This window comes from Cynocephalus volans, chromosome 9 (assembly GCF_027409185.1).
Source record: "Cynocephalus volans isolate mCynVol1 chromosome 9, mCynVol1.pri, whole genome shotgun sequence".
In the NCBI taxonomy this organism is placed as follows: Eukaryota; Metazoa; Chordata; class Mammalia; order Dermoptera; family Cynocephalidae; genus Cynocephalus; species Cynocephalus volans.
Window position 1 is genome coordinate 109,301,290 of NC_084468.1, and position 20,131 is coordinate 109,321,420.

Here is a 20,131-nt window from a genome sequence, read left to right on the forward strand (position 1 = left end):
GTCGTGAAGAAGTGAGTCAAGTTTACTGAGCGAAGAAGAAACAAATTTTATTTAGAAAATGAATGACCGTGTTTGCAATTAAATCCAAAAATATCCAATGTAAGACGGCCATAATATTCTGATGAACAAGAAGCACACATGTACACAATTTATTGGATTATTGCAATTCTCAGAGGTATGAAATCTGACATGGTGAAATAGAGTACATAATGAGGGAGAAAAAAACCCCAAACATTAAGACCTTTAGGAAGACATAAAGGTTAAATCTTTTGTTTTTCTACCTTCCTATGGAAAGTGATGTATCTCACTTTTTCTTAATGTTTCCAAATTCATTTGCTCAGTTATTTATTTAAAATAACTTAAAACAGCTGTTTTTACCATAAGCATACACGTTCTACTAGTTCAAGGATAAAATTAAAACAAGATATCCTCTGTAAAGCAAATATATTTATTATGCACTTTCATATACATAGGGATTTTTGCATAATATAATACAAGGAATAAAATAAAACTTTTATAATGTGAAATTCAATGTACATTTTAGGCTATTTACATACCCCAAACCAAGGAAAAATAAAAAGAAAGCATTTGTCTGCAACTACATTTGCCGAGAAGCGTAAATGAAGGACAATAAGCAAAACAAACATTTGCATAGACAAAACAATATCGAGAAAAATATTTACTCCTGTTTTTTAAGTTGTGAATTATTTCTGGCAAGGATTCTGGTAGGGGTGGGGTTGAGGTTGAGGGACAAAAGACACTGGCTATACTTTGCAGTGCACACTGATTTCTGGTCAATTTTCCTTCTTAGAAACATTCAGATATTTTTCATTACTGTATTTTTATTACTTCCTTTATGAAATCATGACTTTTAGGGAATGAGCACAGATGGAATGTTATAAAAATGGTATAAGCATTATGGCATCATAGTTGTGTAGTGGCAACAACTGACTTACAAAATTTAAACATTATAATTTCAAAAATAGTTATTTAGGAATTTTGTACTTGGGGGATTATTTTTATTTTTTAATGGAGCAGAAGCCATTTTTAGTTATGGTATTAAATCCCCCACAGACACAAATAAGCAGAGCAGGGCAGCTCCAGCACCTCTATCGTCTTTATCCTAACTGAAAGTCATTTATATTCTATTCCAAAACAATTTATATAAAAACATCCAAGCTGGCTGGTTAGCTCAGTTCGTTAGAGCATGGTGCTAATAATAAAAACATCTAGAGGAATACATACTTTTGAAAATCTTCTTTTTCCAACAGGTTCTCTTCCTACCGACTGTTTCAAGTGTATATAGTAGTATAGATATGAAAACTTTTAGCTCTTTGAAAAACATAAATCCCTTATGCAATGAGTCATATCTTTGCCCTTTGGCCACAAGGTGCAATTTTGTAAAAACAATAAAAATTAAATAAATACAATTTCAATAATTCAAGGTTGCTAGAAAAACTGGCAGCTTTCAGGGTTCTCTTTCTAAAGAAAAATACACCTAATAAGAAATTAGAGCTTCATCCTCTACAGTAATGTAAATGTACTGTTTGAGATATGAGTAAAGTTGGTTCTAATAATAATGTGTTCATATTTATTACTAGACTCATTAACACTTTTAAGGCTACTTTGCAAGAGTCCTATTAAGTGTATTTAATATATGTCCCATAGGGACAAGAGTTCAATACTTGAAACATTCACATTTGAGTTATTAATATTGCCATGTCACCCTAATATTGACTGAACTTTTGTCAACTTATCTCCCAGTCCTGATTATGACTTATAGATGACATAGACAATGAGTTTTGCTGACTTTAAAAAACAAAAGAAGAAAAGCCTCACATGAAGTTTCAAGTGAAACATTTACCACAACCAATTACTCATTTGTTTCCATAAACAATGTATCACGTGTCCTTCATATATGAAAATGACATTACTGACCTCTGTTACTAAGACATATTTAAAAAAAATTTTTTTTCTAGAAGTTTTGTGCTGAATCTCCAAATTCTCTTTCCTCATTTTTCTCATCAACAGCACATGGAAAGAAAAAGAATTTCTGTATTCTGTAAGATTAACAGGGCTCGTTGAAAGATGAAATCCACAAACTTGGCTTCTAAACCATTATGCCAATGTTTCCTGACATACACAGAACCCATTTAAGCTGGCTCCACTGGTTTAGAGTTCGTCTGCGAGGCAAGGCTGTAGGCCACATGCTCATTTGAACAAATTTTACTTTCCTTGGTCACAGACTTCTTCCTTAACCCTGGTACCCAGCCATCTTGCATGCAATTGTCCAAAGAAGAAAACGGGAGAGTATGTGGATAGAAAAGTGCAAATCCATCATTTTTTAACAAATAATAATAAAAAATAAAAAATACATGTGTGCTATGACAGATGGATTAGTGGTGTCATCTGTGAAGGACAGCACATACTATATTCATCAAGAATATTCATCCTACTAAACCATTAAAATAATCCACTTGCTTTTCAGTGGGGCTATTTAGGTCATGCAGTGATTTACAAAATAGAAACAGCTGAGAGAGAAGCCAGTATTAACATTTACACTTGAAAGTTATATTTTATTTAGATGGAAGGAAGAGATATGGGTAGTCAATGAATTGTTCAGGGATCAAAAATCTACCCTCAGATAGACAGGTGCATCTCCCTCTGCACACACAAGCAACTGAGGCATGGCTTTGTCCCTGAGAATTTTCATGCCTCAAGAATGATAGTCTGTCTTCCTGGAGATGGAATGACAAGTGAGTGGAAGGTGAAACTGCATCCCAGTGAATGAAATCAACTTTGTTTTGCCTATACTCTGGTTGGTTGGTTGGTTGTTTGGACACTTAGCCAGAGCTGAGGAGGATTCCACAGGGAAAGTCGAGATTTAAACTACCTTGAGCAGCTCGCTAAACTACTAAAAACATTTTTTTATCTGCCAAGAAATCATTTTTCACCTCAATGTGGCATTTATATAGAAATTTATTTTTGTCCAATGCTGAGGGTGTAGTGAATATAAAACAGCTGCAAGATTTATTTTATTAAGCAACACTTTTAAAGATACAAGAAACAGGCCATAAACTACGATGCAAATGTGACTAAAACAGTATGCTTTAAGTTTCTTTTGCCACAAAAAGAAAAAAATAAATACAAGAAACACTGCCTTTTCATATATATTTGATCATGGCACATGCACATTTATCAAATCTTAACTTAAATTACTTTACTCAATTTTTTTAGCTTTTATCAGGGAACTGCAGTATATATCTGCATTTTTTTTAAAAGTGCTTATTCTTGTGTAGTGAATACAAAGCACACAAAATAAAATTTTTTAAGCACAGAGAGTTACACTGAGAAGGCAGCCTTACTATTTAGGCACATTACAGTAATTAAGGTAATTGTACTGCAGATATCACATTCTTCATTTTTTTTCCCAGCAAATCAATAGGCATTTCATGTTTTCATCCAGTAGCTGAAGAACCACACCAATCACAATGTCTTCTGTTTCACAGAACAGGAAACTAAGGTAAAAGTTAAAAAAAAAAATTAATTTCTATATTACACTTATCATATAAGTACATATAGTTTTAAGACTTTGTATAAGAATATGTACATTTATTTATCTATATTTACCATATAAAGCACAAAATAGACTTATCTATTAGATGTCTTTTCATTATTTAACTTATAAGTTGCTTTTAAAGATTGCACAAAAAGTTTACCTTAATTCATTTGTTTCTGTTTAATACATATTTAGACTTTGCCTTTACAAAAGATGTCATGAAAGTGGGAGGGCTGTACCATCAGAATTAAATATTTAAAAAATAAATCACACTGGAGACTGAATTAACTACTTCATACAAATTTTTGTTGAATGACATTTGACTGGTTGCCCATAGATTCTCATTGAATCTATGTTTATTATTAGAAGACATAAGGGATTTTTTTAATAATAATTATGTTTCACCTATATTAAAATATATCCCCAAAGACAAAAGAAGCAAAAGAGAGAGATTTCGGTTTGCTTGAGGAAAGAGTGCAATTTCGTTAGAGAAAGAAAAATGATTAAGCAAAGTGGGATAAATATAGTTGTAGTATAAGCTAGCAAAGATTCCTAGTGAAATCTTCAGATTTATCTCCAGTATAGGAAATGTGCTTCTGAAAAAGTATTGATAATATAAAAATTATGTGCCTATCTATATTCCCTGTAACTTCCTCTATATAATTAGTGAACGCTCCTTGTAGTAGGGAAAAGGATGATGTTTTCATTTAGTAATTATGACTTTTTTATTTAAATATGATGGACCCTAAATACCCATCTTACCAATATATCCATTTAACATCTTCCACACCTATTCTTGGTATGTGAAAATATTACTTAAAAGATTCTTAAGAGATCTGTCATACTAAAAATTGTCTTTTACTGATTAAAATATTTGGCTTCTTTCTGGGTGGAAAGGAATGAAATTAACATTTCCTATCTACTAAGCGTTACATACACTATTTTATTCAAACCAAAAGATGGATATTACAGAAATAGCCCCTCCCTCTATCACCATGAAAGAGCTTTTAAGAGAGGAAAATGCTGTATAGAAAAGAATTCTTAATCTGGGATCCATAAATAGTATATCCATTCATTCATTCACTAATTCATTCATTCACTTACTTAACAAATTTCTATTGAGAAACTTCCACAGATCTAAGCACTATTCCAAGTACATAAAATATAGCAGGAAACAAAACAGATAAAAATCTGTACCTTCACAAAGCTTACATTTTAGTTGGGGAAGACAAATAGTAAACATAGTAAAATAATATAAAGTATGTTAAATAATAAGTGCTTTGGATAACATAAAGCAGGAAAAGGGAAAAGGAGAATGCAAATTTAAAAGGGTGATAAGGGGAGGTCTGTCTGAGAAGATGAGATCTGAATAGACTAGAAGAAGGTGAGGGAATTGGCCCTGTTAATATTAGAGAAAGCAGCATTAAAAGTAGAGGTAACTATACTTTTGATATTTTATTTTTTATGCTGACAAAATATTACCTTTTATAATGGCGTTTCTTTTTTATAGTTGAAGCTAGGATCAGAACCCTCAATCTGAAGCTTCAGGGCTTGTTTAAGGCTTAATTCTGTCTCTGAGGAAGGATACCCCTCTAACACTTCCTGATGCCCTCTATCTTGTGCTGTTCGTGGGACTGAAACCCTACCAAGAAAAACTTGGTTGCTCTGAAGATGATAATTTGGATTTGTCATTATTCCATTTCTCTTCTTCTGTTCACCACTTTGTTGGTGAATGAGAAATTGCTGTTGAGTTCGACCAATTTCCTGCTGAGTTGAAGGTATCGTAATCTTGCACTGAGATTCTGCTGGCATTTGTTTAGGTGGGGCACTAGTCCCAGATTTGGCTATCGGACCTCTTTTATCAAACTGAGTCATTTCATATTCTAAAACCTTTGGCTGTGAAGAATTACTTTGTTTAGCTTTTTTTCCAGCTGACTCAGATTTGCTGGAATTTTCTGATTTTGCCCCTTTATTTGCTTTAGTTGACTTCAAACTGGGCTTTACCTGACTCCACTCAAACTCACTACTAGGTGAATTATGACTCTGTCCTAAGGACTGTGTTGTGGAAGATGGGGAAACAATTGACTGCCGACTTCTACTGCGTGGCAATGAATGCTGCTGAATTTGTTCCGTAAATGACAAGTTATGAAAGCTGTCAATTGGCACTGTTTGAGCCGTTGCTGTAGATGAAGTAGTTCTCAAAGATGAATTTTTTGAGCTTTTCAGGGAATTATTTGATAATGATGACTTCTGCCGATCAACTGTAGAATCTGGAGATTCTGAAGGAGAACTGAATGCATGTGCTGGCCCATTGGGTAAACCTCGTAATGAAGGCTGCATATCTCCACCACCAGTACTGCCAGAGCTGTTTGATTTAATTGTTAGGGATTGCATTTTTGAAGACACTGACTGTAGAGGTTTTTGCTCCATTGTGTGAACAGGAGAGGGGGAACAGCCATTCAAACTAGATGCACCATATTTTTCTAATAATTTAATTATTTGAGAATGTCCATTTTTGGCTGCAACGCGCATAGCAGTACGTCCAAATTGATCAGCATGGTTTGGGTCAGCACCGTGCTCTAATAAAACCTGCACAACATCAATGTGCCCTTCCTGGGCTGCAATACAGAGTGCAGTCGCACCTTGATTACATGTATGGTCAACTACAGCACTATGCTCAATTAGAAGCTGAACCACTTTTACATGGCCCTGCCAGGCTGCCGACTGCAAAGCAGAACGCTTTTCATTGTCTGCAGCATTGACATCAGCATGGTAGGCTATCAGAACCTGCACCATTTCCATATGGCCTTGCCAGCAGGAAACATGAAGTGCTGTCCTTCCTTCAGCATCACTTGCTTCTACATTGGCACCGTTTTCTAAAAAATATTCAGCCATTGAAAGCTGGTTTTCTAAGGCCAAGATATAAAGTGTGGGCCTACCATCAGCATCTTTGTAATTAACATCAGCTCCATGGCTAAAAAGCAATTCGACAATGTCTCTGTGTCCTTCCAGTGCAGCAACCCGCAGTGCATTTCTTCCATCATAACCTCTTTGATCAATATTGGATTTATTTTCCAATAATATTTGAACACAATCATAATGACCCTCTTGTGAAGCTAATATGAAAGGGATTCGCCCATCATTGTCTGTCTCATTTGTTCTAGCACCTTGTTCAATAAGTGCTTCACATATTAATCTGTGACCTTCAAAAGCTGCCATATGCAAAGGTGTCCATCCAGCATCATCTCTGTGATTTTCATCTAACCCTCTATCCAGTAGAGTACGTACCACCTCAACATTTCCTTGTGCTGAAGCTATGCTGAGGACTGTCCTACCCTCACTGTCAATACTATCCACAGCTGCACCCCAAAACAAAAGTGTGTTTACAACTGAAGCATGTCCCATAGAAGCTGCTGCTAAGAGAGGTGTACGACCATTGTTATCCGTGTGATCTACATCTGCTCCCCCCTCTAGAAGCAAGTCAACAACATCAACATGTCCTTCATAGGCAGCAACCAGCAGTGGAGTCATGCCATCTTTATCACAATGATCTACTTCAGCACCTCGATCAATTAAAAGGCTAACGACTGACGCATGTCCTTTACTTGCAGGCACACAAAGTGCAGCTACAGAGAGTGCAGTCCTGCCATCAACATCCTCATGATTTACTTCTGCTCCGTGGTCCAGTAGGTGTTCCACAATTTCTCTATGTCCCATGTATGCTGCTGCTATCAAAGCAGTTCTACCTTCATTGTCAGCTTTATTAACTTCAGCACCATGTTGCAGCAAATTCAGTACAATATCCTCGTGTCCTCCCCAAGCTGCTGCTCTCAAAGCTGTTCGGCTATCAGCATCTGCACAATCCACTTTCACACCAGCATAAAGTAAAGCAGAAACTACCTCAGTATGGCCACCCCAAGCAGCAGATCTTAATGCTGTCCAACCATCTTGATCAGTATGATTAACATTTGCTCCACACCCAATCAAACAATTAACCACCTTGGTATGTCCTTGTCTAGCAGCCAGGGTGAGTGGTGTATGTCCATGAGCATCTTCTATCTCTAAATCTGATCCTCTTGAGACAAGTAAATTCACTACATCAAGATTGCCACTGTATGCAGCATTAGCCAATAATGTTCTCCCATTTGAATCACACTGATTTACTGAAGCTCCATTATCTAATAATGTCCGAATGGAATCTTCTCTTTCTAAGGCCTGTCGGACTATGCATGATGTGCGATCATCTTCACTGTTGACATGAGCACCAGCTTTAACTAACAGCTGTAGCACTTCTTGTTCCTTGGGTATTAAAGTGGACAGGGAATCTCTGACAGGTGTACCATTCCATATCATCCACAGAGCTAACTCAGCTGTCTCTAATTGTAAGTTTGAATTAATTAAGTGCAATGCAAATTCTTGTGCTTCCAATGGTGTTAAATTCTTGGCTTGACAGGTATAACTCATAGCTAACATTCTGTGTCCTTCTGCTGCATTACATAAATACTTCTGAGTACAGTGTTTTACATCCAGAAGCCACTCTGCAAAACTGTAGTGAAACAGTATTTTAGTATTTCCTAGTCCATCAACAAGAAGTTTGGAGAGAACATCTAACTTGCGTTGAAAGTCTTCCAAGGTTAATGACATATTCTTGGTCCATACTGCATGATATAATTCTGTTATGGTCAAAGGTCGGCAGGCTGCAAGAATCACATTCAAAATAGGCTGAACCTTTGCAAATTGTTTTCTTACAAAAAGTCTTTGGCACAGCCAGAGATATAGACCATTTAGAGTTCCTGGGATGTCGCGAATCTCTCTTAACATAATAAAATTTTCTACAACTCCATCTAGAACTCGTTCTAGGTAAAGAAAGCATCCACTGCTTTTAATGTGCAGTTGATTTAACATCTCTGCAGTTTCTTTTGTGAGGTGTTGTCGCAAAGCTTCTTCTTGATCTAAACGATGAAGAATGTACTGTTGAACATCCTTGACAATGTACGCCTTCCGAAGATCATCTAAACTTATTTTTCGAAAACCTAGAGAAGAAACAAAAAAGATATCATTAGTGGAAAAGGATTATAGAAGTTGCCATATATTCAAAGAGAATGTCTTCAATATAGAATAAACTAATAAACATATCAATTAATAAATTAATACTAATTAACCATTTAATACCTATTAGTATGCAATTCAGTTTCTGTAAAAAAACATTGATGGCAGAAAAACAATTTAATTTTCCTATCTACAACTGGAACTATTTCTTATTCTTTTATTTTTACAGTGCCTCTTTCAACTTCATTGTAAGAGATACTAAGCATTAAACAGTCTTACATATCCATAAAAGCAGCTTGTTAAGACTTTTCTGAACTCCCAAATGATTAGGAAAAAAAGCTGTGGAAGACATAATAAGGTTTGTTTTTATAGGATGATCTTTTTCATACAAATAATTTATGTATTTCCCACTCATACACTTGAATGTAAACTAGCCTTAATTATGGAATTGAATATTTACATCCAACTAGAATATCATCTGTCACTGTCCTTAAATTACATTATTTTACATGTTATTAAATTAAGATAATTAAATCTCACACTACAATAAATAGCTTGAACTAATTAAGATGAAATTTGGCCAAATTATGCTCACAAAACTGCAACAAATAAAGAAACTTAATAAAATTCAAAGAAACCTAAAAACATAGTAGTTACAGCTATTTGAAAAACTCAATTTAAGTTCTTTAAAGGGAACCATAATTTCATTTTTTGAAGGGAGATGATATGATGTACATAAATTTATTAGACAATTGTATATTTATTGTACAGAAGGAAAAACTGCTGAGTGTATGAACTCACCAAGGCAACAACATGACCAGAGGGAACTGGATGAGGCAAGAGTAGAGGCAAAACCTTTTAAAAAGAGGCTGAGATATGTGCTAGAGAATCATTAAGAGCCTGAACAACCACAGTAGCAGAAGCAGCAGCAAAGATAAAGATACATGATGACTTTGTGAATTACTAATAGAGCTAGACTGCATAGGATTTGGTTGAATGTGGAGAAGGAAAGAGAGAAGGAAGAGTTAAAGTTGACATTAATTTCTGGCTTGGCCAACAGTATTGAAAGAGATCACTGAAGGATAAATAACAGGTTTGGAGAGAATAAATTCAATTTTGTGATACTAAGTTTGAAGTACTTAGATGAAATGAACAAATTTACTGAAAAACATAACCTACCAAGAATGAAACGTAAAGAAATAAATTTGCATAGCCTTAAATCTATATTAAAAAATAAAATCTGTAATTTAAATATATATACACACAGTTAATTATTAAATTCTCAACAGAAATACTTTCAAAAGATATATTTCAATTAGGAAAAAAGACACGCTTGACATAAGCAGGGTTTAAAACATGCCTAGAAACTTTATAGCAATCTACACTAACCAGTGATATGAAATGACTTGCCACTTCCTTTTTTTGTGTGTCTGTTTGCTTTTGGCTTATAAATTCATTAAAACAATTTAAGTTGAAAAAGAAAAACATTCATGTTGCTAATAAAAAAAGTTATTTAAAAAATAGTACTATCTTACATATACAGTATTTTAAAGTTTCCAAAGTGATGTTCTACATACTGATTAATATACATGAAAAATCATATAACCCATTATGAATAAATATCTGTAATTTAAACCCAATTAACTAAGATCTCATGATTGAAACTTAAGAAAATTAAGACAGAAACTAGGCTAAATCTCGACAGTAGCAGGCTTAGTTCCTCAGAAAGGAATAGAAGAGAGCAACATTTATTGAGGGTTAACTATTTCTAAGGCAACACTGTAAAAAGTTATCAAACATAACTTCTTTCTATGTTAAGCCTTTGAGATAAGTATCCCTATTTTAACAATGAGAATGCTAAAGCTCAGAAAGGATAAGTATTGACCAAAGTAACACAGCTAGTAAGTGATAGAACCAGGATTCTAAGTTTGCTCTTTTCATTAAGATGGGAATGGGAATATAAAGTTGTGAAAGAAAACACAAGTGTCTGATAGGGGACTGAGGGGAGGGAGTAGACATAAAGGCATTGATTGTATAAGAAAATAATTACATAAAAACTGGATACAAAATGTTTGCGATTTAATTGCAACTTTTGACTAACATACTCACACATGTAATCCTCTTATTATGAACACACACAATTTAATATATTACTATCAAAGCACTTAAAAATTATAAGATATGACAGAAAAGTGATTAAAATTTCTCTAGGTATAAAAACATAATTTATTAAAATGTTGGACCGCTTCTCTATTGGATCACTTTTCTATTCTTAAAACATTTCTCAGGGTATGATACTACTACTCAGTGCTAGTGAAAGCAGCATGACAGAATGATAGGACCTGTGGCAATATTTATAAACTGATATTCACTGCAATTATATATTATCCTGAAGAAACTGTGGGGACAGGGAATATGAAAGAAAGACCTAATAATACAACAATAAAAAGAGAAAGTTAAGTGAGTTCTGGCATATTAATATAGTAATAAATTATGGAGCCATTAAAATAGTCATTAAAAAGACAATACATTAACACTAAAGGGCTTATCAATGTTAAATGTAAGATGCAGGAAATCAAACTGATATACAGCATGATCTCAATGAAGACAGGGAAACATACAGAATTTAACACAAAGTGTTAAAGAGTGGTTAATCACTATTTTATCTGCAAATGATGGATGTTTCACTGCATGCTTTCATTTAAAATATTTTCTATATGAAGCATGTATTACTTTTATAATAAGATAAAAGGAATATGTATAAAAATCTTTGAGGGTTAATTTTTGTACACAAAATGTTTTTAAATGGGCTGCTATTTCTTTCAGTCCCATAATAAGACCAATAGCTAACAGCCTATGATAAAATCTTTAGACGTAGTCAAAATTCTGCTTAAGTGCTAAAATGATTTTTATTCCATCAACTCTGATTTGAAGCTATTAATGAAAATGCTACTGGTCAGTATAATTGATACATCAGCAAACAGAGTAACTCTCTTTCCAAAGGTTAAGTCCATAGATATGAGTAGGTGAGACTAATTAAGACATAGTAAAAATCTTAATATTACTGCCTATGGTGATGCACCTGCCAATTTTAATTTTGAATGTATACATCTCAGTTCAAAACACACACATTACAACTTAAAACATAAGCAAAAAGCAAGAAGAAATTTATAGGACAAATAGAAGAAAAACTGAAAAATCTAAGAAAAAAACTTGAATAAATTAAGAAATATGTTCATGGGTGAAAAGAACCTATTTTAATTGTCAAATTTTTCCTAATTTAAATTAAAGTTTTAACAAAATCTTAATTTTTGGGTGTTTTATCATTGTTGGTTATGATTTAAAGAATATGCTATTAAAGTCAATCTGAAAGAATAAAGAATAAAGGTAAATATATATCATTTAGAATAATAATATTGATAGCAAAAAAGGGTTGAGAAGTAACTGTACAAGAAAATTACAAAAACTAAATCAACATGGCATTTGCATAATAATGACAGACAGTTCAGAAGAGCAGATGAATAGTTCAGAAATAAGCAATAACACACATACATATATGCACACTTACTGAAATTTAATGTATGACAAAAGGAATATCAAGATATAATAGTAAAGGGAGTCAATAAATTGCTGAGAAAATTTATGGTTTGATAAATTATCAAAGTTAGAGCCTTATTTCACACCATTTAGTAGAAAACTTTCTATATGGATAAAATCATAAAATGTAAAATGATTACATTAGAGTACATATAAAAGACTTTAAAATAATTATTACAATTTTAAAAAGCTGAAGAAAACAGTTGCAAAGAATGAAAGAATATGAAATAAAAGCCCTCTTAACAATCAATAAGAAAATAACTAACTTCCTGATGGAAGCACATGTAAAGGTCAGACAGCAAAAATTCACAGGAAAAAAAAAAGATAAATAAATACAAGGAGAAAGAGTTCAATAGTAAACAAGAAGTACAGATAAAAGTGAGGTAGCATTTTTCACATATCAAATTGATAAATATTAAAAAGATATAATTCAATACTGGTGGGAGTACAAAGAAACCAATACTTTAAGGTAGGAGCATAATATATATCTTTTTGGAAAGCAATTTAACAGTATGTATTAATAACTTCAGTAATAATCTTAAATTTTTACCCCCAAATTCCAAATCTACCATCAATGGAGAGGTGGTCAAATGTTTATATACAACCCAGCATTTTAATAATTAACAACATCTCAGGGGAAGGAGAAGGGTAAGGGAATCTGACCATAATTTGGTTCCTCCTGATTCCTAGTTCATTGCTTTCTCTACTAAAATGTGGTTCAAAGAAAATACATACTCATTTATTTGCAAATAACTTAATGACAGCTTTGTTCCAAGCTCTGTTCTAGATGCTGGGGAGATACAGCAATGGAGAAAACTGAAAAAATTCCTATTCTCATGGAGGCTCTACCCTAGTGGAGCAGATAGACTAGTAGGTAAACACACATAAAATACAAATTTTAAACAGTGATAAGAATCATGAAGAAAATAAAACCAGATGAAGAGAAAGAGTGTGTAACTAAGCAGCTGGGGAGGCAAAAATAAAACTGGAATAGAAAACATAGTCAGAGCCTGTGTGTGATTGATCCTTGAACAGAGATTTAAATGGGAAGACAGTGAGAAGTTCAAGTGAAGAGCATTCCAGTTAGAACATCAAGTACAGGACCCTAAACTAGAACAAACCAGACTTGAAAAGAACAAAAATTGCCTGATGAAAATGTAGAGAAAAGGAAAAACTCATATGTTGTTGGTAGGTGTGTACATTATTAAGCACACTAGGTAGCAATTTGGCAAAATCAACTAAAGTTCCAAATGTACATACTCTACAACTCAGCATTTCCAAGTCTATGCTTATAATGTAAACATTTAGCATATGTGCACAAGATGACGTGAACAAGTATGTTCATGAAACATTTTTTTGTAATAGTGAAAAACGGCAAACAATCTAAATGTCCATGAATAAGATTATAGAAAAATAAATAGGAAATTTATTCATGGGAAGGAATACTAGCCAGCGGTTGAAACCAATAAACTGGATTTATAAGCAGTAATAGAAATAGGGCTCAAAAAATAATGTTTGCTAACAAAGAGAGTAAAATAATAAAAAATACATCTATGAAGCACTTTATATATTAGGTATTGTCCTAAGTGCTTCAGATGTAATTTGTCATTTAGCCTTACAAAAATCCTATAAAAAAAGTAATTTTATAATCCCCATCTTATAGATGAGAAAACTGAGGCACAGAGAATATAAATAAGTTGCATAAGAATACTATATATAAAACCAAAAGCTATGCCATTAGTAACAAGGGGATCTGAGAGACAACCTGATAGAGGAAATAAAGCTGGTTATAGAAAATCATTTTAATGAATTAATAAGTTTCCACCATACTGTAAAATGTACAGAATTACTTAAAAGTGATATGTCTAATTAACCATTAACTTAATTAATATCTCTCTAATTACACTCTAAATCCTGTGAGAGGTCCTGGTTTTACACCCCTTTTATTTCCCACAAAGAATACTTTACATAATCTAATTACAACTTTATTACGGTAGTAAAAATGTAAAAAAGCAGTAAGGAAAAAAAAACCGATCATGGAATTTTATACATTATACAGACTGTTCTCTCAACCATCAGAAAAGGGTTAAAAAATTATGTATTTCAATAGGTATCCTAAAGGGCCGTTAGCTCTGCCTCTCTTACACCCAGAAAAAAGCCTTTGAGTAACTGCCATTGATTTGTTTAAAGAGGCATATTCATTACTTTTCAGATACTCAGTCTAGTTAGAAGAAATATGAAAACTGCTCATGACACAACAGCATAATAAATGCAGCCCCATAGCTATATAGCAACAAATATGGCAGAAATACTCCTAACATTTGCTAAGGCAGTTAGGAAAAGAATCTCGAAAAAAGGCAATGTTTAAATGATCTTAAAACATGCTACATCTTGTTTTTAATATAACTTCAAAAAGGTACAGTTGAGAATAACTGACAGAAGGAGCAAATGCAGCATTCAGATTTTCAACTGCACACATTCCTCTAAGAAAAAAGCACATATACTAGTTCAACAATGAAAAACATTTGAGGATAGCAGTAATTATGCTTACCAGTAAACATTTTAGTAACAGCCTTACTCTGCTTTCGGGCAGAACAGAGCAGCAGTAGCCATGGTGGAAAGAACTCATGGTGACCAGCTAAAAGTTCTGCAACAGTCCCAGATAAGCTGGTAGACGTTTGTTCACCTTCAGTAACGTTACACCCTTCATCAACAGAATCAACAAGCAGGTATAGGCTTTGCTGGGGAGGCTTCATTCCCAAAAGGGGGAGCAGAACACACCTGTAAAACACATCCACATAGGTATTTTGAATATTATTGGCTCTGATGTTAGGATTTGTTATTAAAACATCAGTATTACTTATTATAAATATTTTAAGAATAAAATAAATTAAGGTATTAGAAAAAAAAGTTACACCAGTTTTAATTCCTTACTTTAAGAACAATACTGATCCTAAATACTTCACATTTCCAGTAACAACATTTTCCACAATAAATTGTGTGTGTGTGTGTTAATAATTCAAAATAATTAAGAAGGGCAGTAGAAACTGGAGGAAACCAGATTTTAATATTCTCTTCCTAATTTGTGTCTATGATGAAAAGCTTGAATTGTTTATAAGCCTGAAGTGTCACAAAGAGAAAAAAGCAAAAACTTTGGGGACCATCTAAATAAGAAGGAAAATATCAAGGGTTTTACAGAATTTAGAAGTGTTTTATCATCATTTCTCTCACCAAATTACTTTATACTAGCTTGTCACTCACAAATTTTATTTTAAAAGACTGTACAAAGATAAACTATACTCCAGGTCCTATTTGATGTAGTATTAAATTTTAAAATAAAGAACAAATTATTAGGTTTTAGTATATTGAATAATGCATTTCCTACTCATATAATTTATATTGCAGTTGAATATAACTTCATAAATAAAACAATGCTCACTTATTTTCAACAAATATTTACTTGACGTATGTATGCCATGTGCTCAATAAGGTGCTGAGCAGATAGATATAACAGTGAAGAGGACATAGGCCATACAGTTAGGAACAACAGAAGAAATTTACAAATAATATTTTTTACAACTCTCATCTTAACCTTTCAATCCCATAGCCATGAAGATCCAATTTACCACTATGCAGCAATCAATTTTTCTTTCTAAAAGTCTCTCAATTTTTTCTCAGTCTGTAACATCATCAGCCTCGTCCAAACTACCATCATCTCATCCAAACTATCATCATCTCTTTCACCTGGGCTGCCAAAACAGCCTACATGCTGCCAACAGTTCCCCTCCAATGAGTTTCTACTATAGCCAGTCGCCTTTCCAAGTGTTACTCTAGCCACACTAGCCTTCTAAAGACACAATTACACAAGGATCTTCATTTCTAGTTCCCTCTGACTGGTATTGCACTTCTCTCTTCACATAGTTAACTCCTCCTTAATCTTCAATTTTAAGTTTGACAGTCACTTTTTCAAAGTCAAATCCCTATTATATCCTTTCATAACATCTCTTTCACTGCACTATGAAATTTTCAATTTCATATTTACTCTTAATATCATTAGTTTTTTATTTCTCTCTTTAGACTGTAAGCAGCAAGAAAACAGGGACAAAGTCGGCTTTGCTCATCAGTGTACCCCCAGGATCTTACATAGTGCCCATTGTAGATCCTAAATAACAACTTGACATTGTTGCAATCTAGAATGGAAAACAATACAGTGTGTTCAGTGCTATGATAAAAAACAGAGAAATTACTAACATAGTAAATAAGAAATGATCGACTTAAGGGAAGTCGGTAGGGAAGACAGAGAATGTCATAAAAATATTCAAATATTAGGTGCTCAAGATAAACTGTTTTGAAGAACCAATTAGAATTCTGCATGGAAATAGAGGGAAGGCTGGGCAATGCTGGAAGAAGAAACATGCTAAATTTGGGAAAACCTACTCTATTGTACCTTATGTACATGTTTTGTCTGCTACGAGTGCAAAGAAGGTTGATAAAAAACCAGTAATATAGTCATACAGCACAATATATGTAGTACATAATATACTATAATAATATAGCATAATCAGTGACACCAGTAACAGTGTTGTGGGAGTACACAAGAAGCCAACCTAACCTACTTTTGATAGGGAAGGGGTTGGGCGGAGGTTGGGGAAGTTGGGAACTGAGGTTGGTAAGGTAATGAGCGAGGAGATTAGTCAGGAGAAAGATCTAGGGGTAGGACAAACAGAAAAAAAAAAAAAATCTAGTTGAGAAAACAGTACATGCAAGGCTCGAACAAGAGAAAGACCAGTGAATAAGTACGGAAGGAAAGAATGAGTTATGAGTAAATGCTGGGCTTTGTCAGCATTACTATGAAATTCGGACTTTGCCCTAAGGATGCTAAGGAGCTGCTGAAGTATTTCAAGAAAACTGATGTTATTATATTTGTGTTTAGAAAGACAACTCTGGCACATTTGAAAGAAAGCCTGAAGCATGGTAAGTCTAGAATGCAACAATGATACAGTAAACCATCACTTAGAACTTAAAACAAAACAAAAAAGACCTAAATCCTCAACTACTATCACTAACACCACCATTGCTAACTTTAATTCAGTGCTCATATTGAATATGCTTTAAGTACTTTACATGTCCATAACTCATCTGATTCTCTCATTAACTCTTTAAGATAGCTACTATTATAATACTCATTTCCAGATGAGGCATTTGAGGCACAGAGGATTTGTCATTTGTCCAAAGTTACTTCTAAGTGATAAGGAAAGGATTCAAGCCCGAGGAATGGCTCCAAAACATACACAAGGGTAACCACTCATCCTAGTTTGCCTGGGACTTTCCCAGTATTAAGCACTAAGTGCCAGGGACCAACCTCCCCTCCTCCCACCCTCCTTCACATCTAGTCCTGGGCAAACCAGAATGACTGGTCAACCTAGTCTACTCTTATCTGTTATGGTCCACTGACTATAACCAATATTATAAAGAAGTAGCACTCCGGATGGCATGAAGGAGACAGATTTGAGAAAAATTTGGTGGGTAAAATTGATAGGATTTGGTGATTATCTCCTTTTTTTTTACCTACAGGTTATTTGCTCTTTTCTTCTAGTTTCTTAGAAACTGAAGTCAGTGTTTCATACTTGTTTTCTCTTCTAATATAATCCTTTATTTTCAATATCACTCACTTCAAAATAATTTACCTTTGACTCCTTTGAAACATAGGTTATTTAGAAATGAATTACATCCCTTTCAAATATTTGGGTATTTCCTAGGTATTTTTATGTTATTATGTAATCACAGTTTAATACAATTGTGATCAGATAACATATCTTGTATAACCTTCCATATCTTTAAATTTATTGAGACTTGTTTTATGGCCCAGAATACATATAACTTAGCAAATGTTGTGTAGGCACCTGAAAAGAATGAATGTCGGGTCCGCCACCAGCTGACCCGAACAGCCCTTGCCTTGCTATCAGTCCCTCCCTTGGTGTCCCTTCTGGTGGGCAGGCAGATTGCCCAGATTCCTCTTTCCCCGGTCCCTGTTGAGAGGAGACAGAGGAAGAGAGCAGTGAAGAGAGGTGAGCACAGCCGCAGGCCCCAACCAGCCCGTTAAAGAACACTCAGATGCGGCTGTTTATTATGACACAAGCACTTGCTTTTAAAGGCAAATGGGGAAGGGAGGTTTTTACTTCCTCCAATCAGCTTAAAGGTTACGAGAGCATGCATCCTGTCTCAATGCCTAGCTATTGCAATCACGCAGTGTTCATGAGCAGGGAAGCGCGTATTTGGCCAATAAGGGCTAAGGCAAGGTTCCTGCGGATACTCCCACCCTACTTCCTCCTGGTGCCGTCTTAGGCTGCCACGTTAAGACGCCCTTGTGGGCCCATAATAGTGCCGCTTGTAATGTCACTTAAGGAAGGTGGCGTTAGTTTTTAAGGCCCGACAAATGAGTATTCTGTTGTTGGGTTGATTGTTCTATAAATATCAGTTAGGTCAATTTGGTAATAGTGTTGCTCAAATCTTCCATGTACTTACTGGTTTTCTGTTTATTTGCTACACCAATTATTGAAAGAACACTGTTAAAATATTTGACATGTAAGTGAATTTGTCTACTTCGTGCAATTGTTAGTTTTTGCTTCCTAGATTTGGAAGCTCTGTTATGAGTGATACAAATGTTTATACTTGTTATATTCTCTTCAGGAATTGACCTCTTTATCATTATGAAATTACCCTGTTTATCCTTGGTAATATTCTTTTCTCCAAAATCTACTTTGTCTGATATTAATGCAGCCAACCAAGCTTACTTTTGGTTAGGGTTAGCATGGTATATATTTTTTTTCATTCTTTTATAATTAAGCTATTTGTCTTTTTATATATAGTGTATTTCTTATAGGCAATATAGAATTAGATTTTGTGTTTGTATCCAATCAAAGTCTGCTATTTAATTGGGGCACTTATTTATATTTAATGTTATTACTGATATGGTTCACTTTAAATCTACCATGTTCTTGTCCATATCATTTGGCAATCTACAAGCATATCGTAGAATACATTATTAGAAATAGAATTGTTAGATTAAGGGGGGGCGTGTTCATGTATATTTTGATAGATATTGTCAAAATGCTCTTCTTAGAAATTATATAACTATACATTCTCAGCAGCTATGGAAGAGTGCATGTTTCTCTAGCCCCTCCATATTAGTGATTAACATTCTTTGATTTTTCTACAGATTGGTAAAAACTGACATCCTTATTATAGTTTTAACTTACATTTCCTTACCATAAGGGCAATCATGTTTAAATGTGCCTAGGAATCATATTTCTTTTCTTTAAACTGTATCTTCATATCCTTTACCCATTTTCCAAAAGATTGCTAATTTTTCTCTAATCAGCACTCTTTAAGTATTAAATTAAGTGTTGTATGTAGTATGTATAAATTGCCAATATTTTCCACCATTTGTAATTTTTCTTTTTACTTTTTAAACTTTTTTTGACATGTACAATTTCTTATATACTTTTATATAGATAACATGTCTTTCTTTTATGACTTCTAAGTTTTATGTCACATTTCTGTGGAGCTTTCCCAATTCAGAGGTTATTAAAACAAAACAAAACAAAAAAAACACCTTCCTTCAAAAACTTTTAACATTTTTTAATCAAATTAAGTTTGACATAAGATGTAACTAGCATTCCAACTTTTTGTTTTTCCACATGGCTCCACAGTTACCCCAAAACTATTTACTGAATTATCTGTCATTTCCTTATTGATTATTGATTTAAAATATCTCTTCTCATAGAAGAGATTTATATGTCCATTTATATGTCCCATCTCATTCTGTTGTTTTACCACTTCTTATCAAAGTACTTACATATGTGCTTCACGCAGTTAACTCAGGCAATCAATCGCTCATTAACTATGTTTTCATTTAAGGCAATA

At 33.8% G+C, this 20,131-nt stretch overlaps 1 protein-coding gene across 1 annotated transcript in view; it reads right to left on the reverse strand.

The window, feature by feature from the left end:
* Positions 1-5,044: 5,044 nt before the first annotated feature.
* Positions 5,045-20,131, reverse strand: part of ANKRD50 (ankyrin repeat domain containing 50) — a 45,992-nt gene continuing 30,905 nt past the window's right edge. The window contains exons 2-3 of the mRNA XM_063108560.1: positions 14,757-14,986; positions 5,045-8,592 (exon numbers count right to left, since the gene is read on the reverse strand). Of these exons, the coding sequence (XP_062964630.1) occupies positions 5,045-8,592; positions 14,757-14,986 (3,778 nt within the window). The remainder of the gene's footprint in view (positions 8,593-14,756; positions 14,987-20,131) is intronic.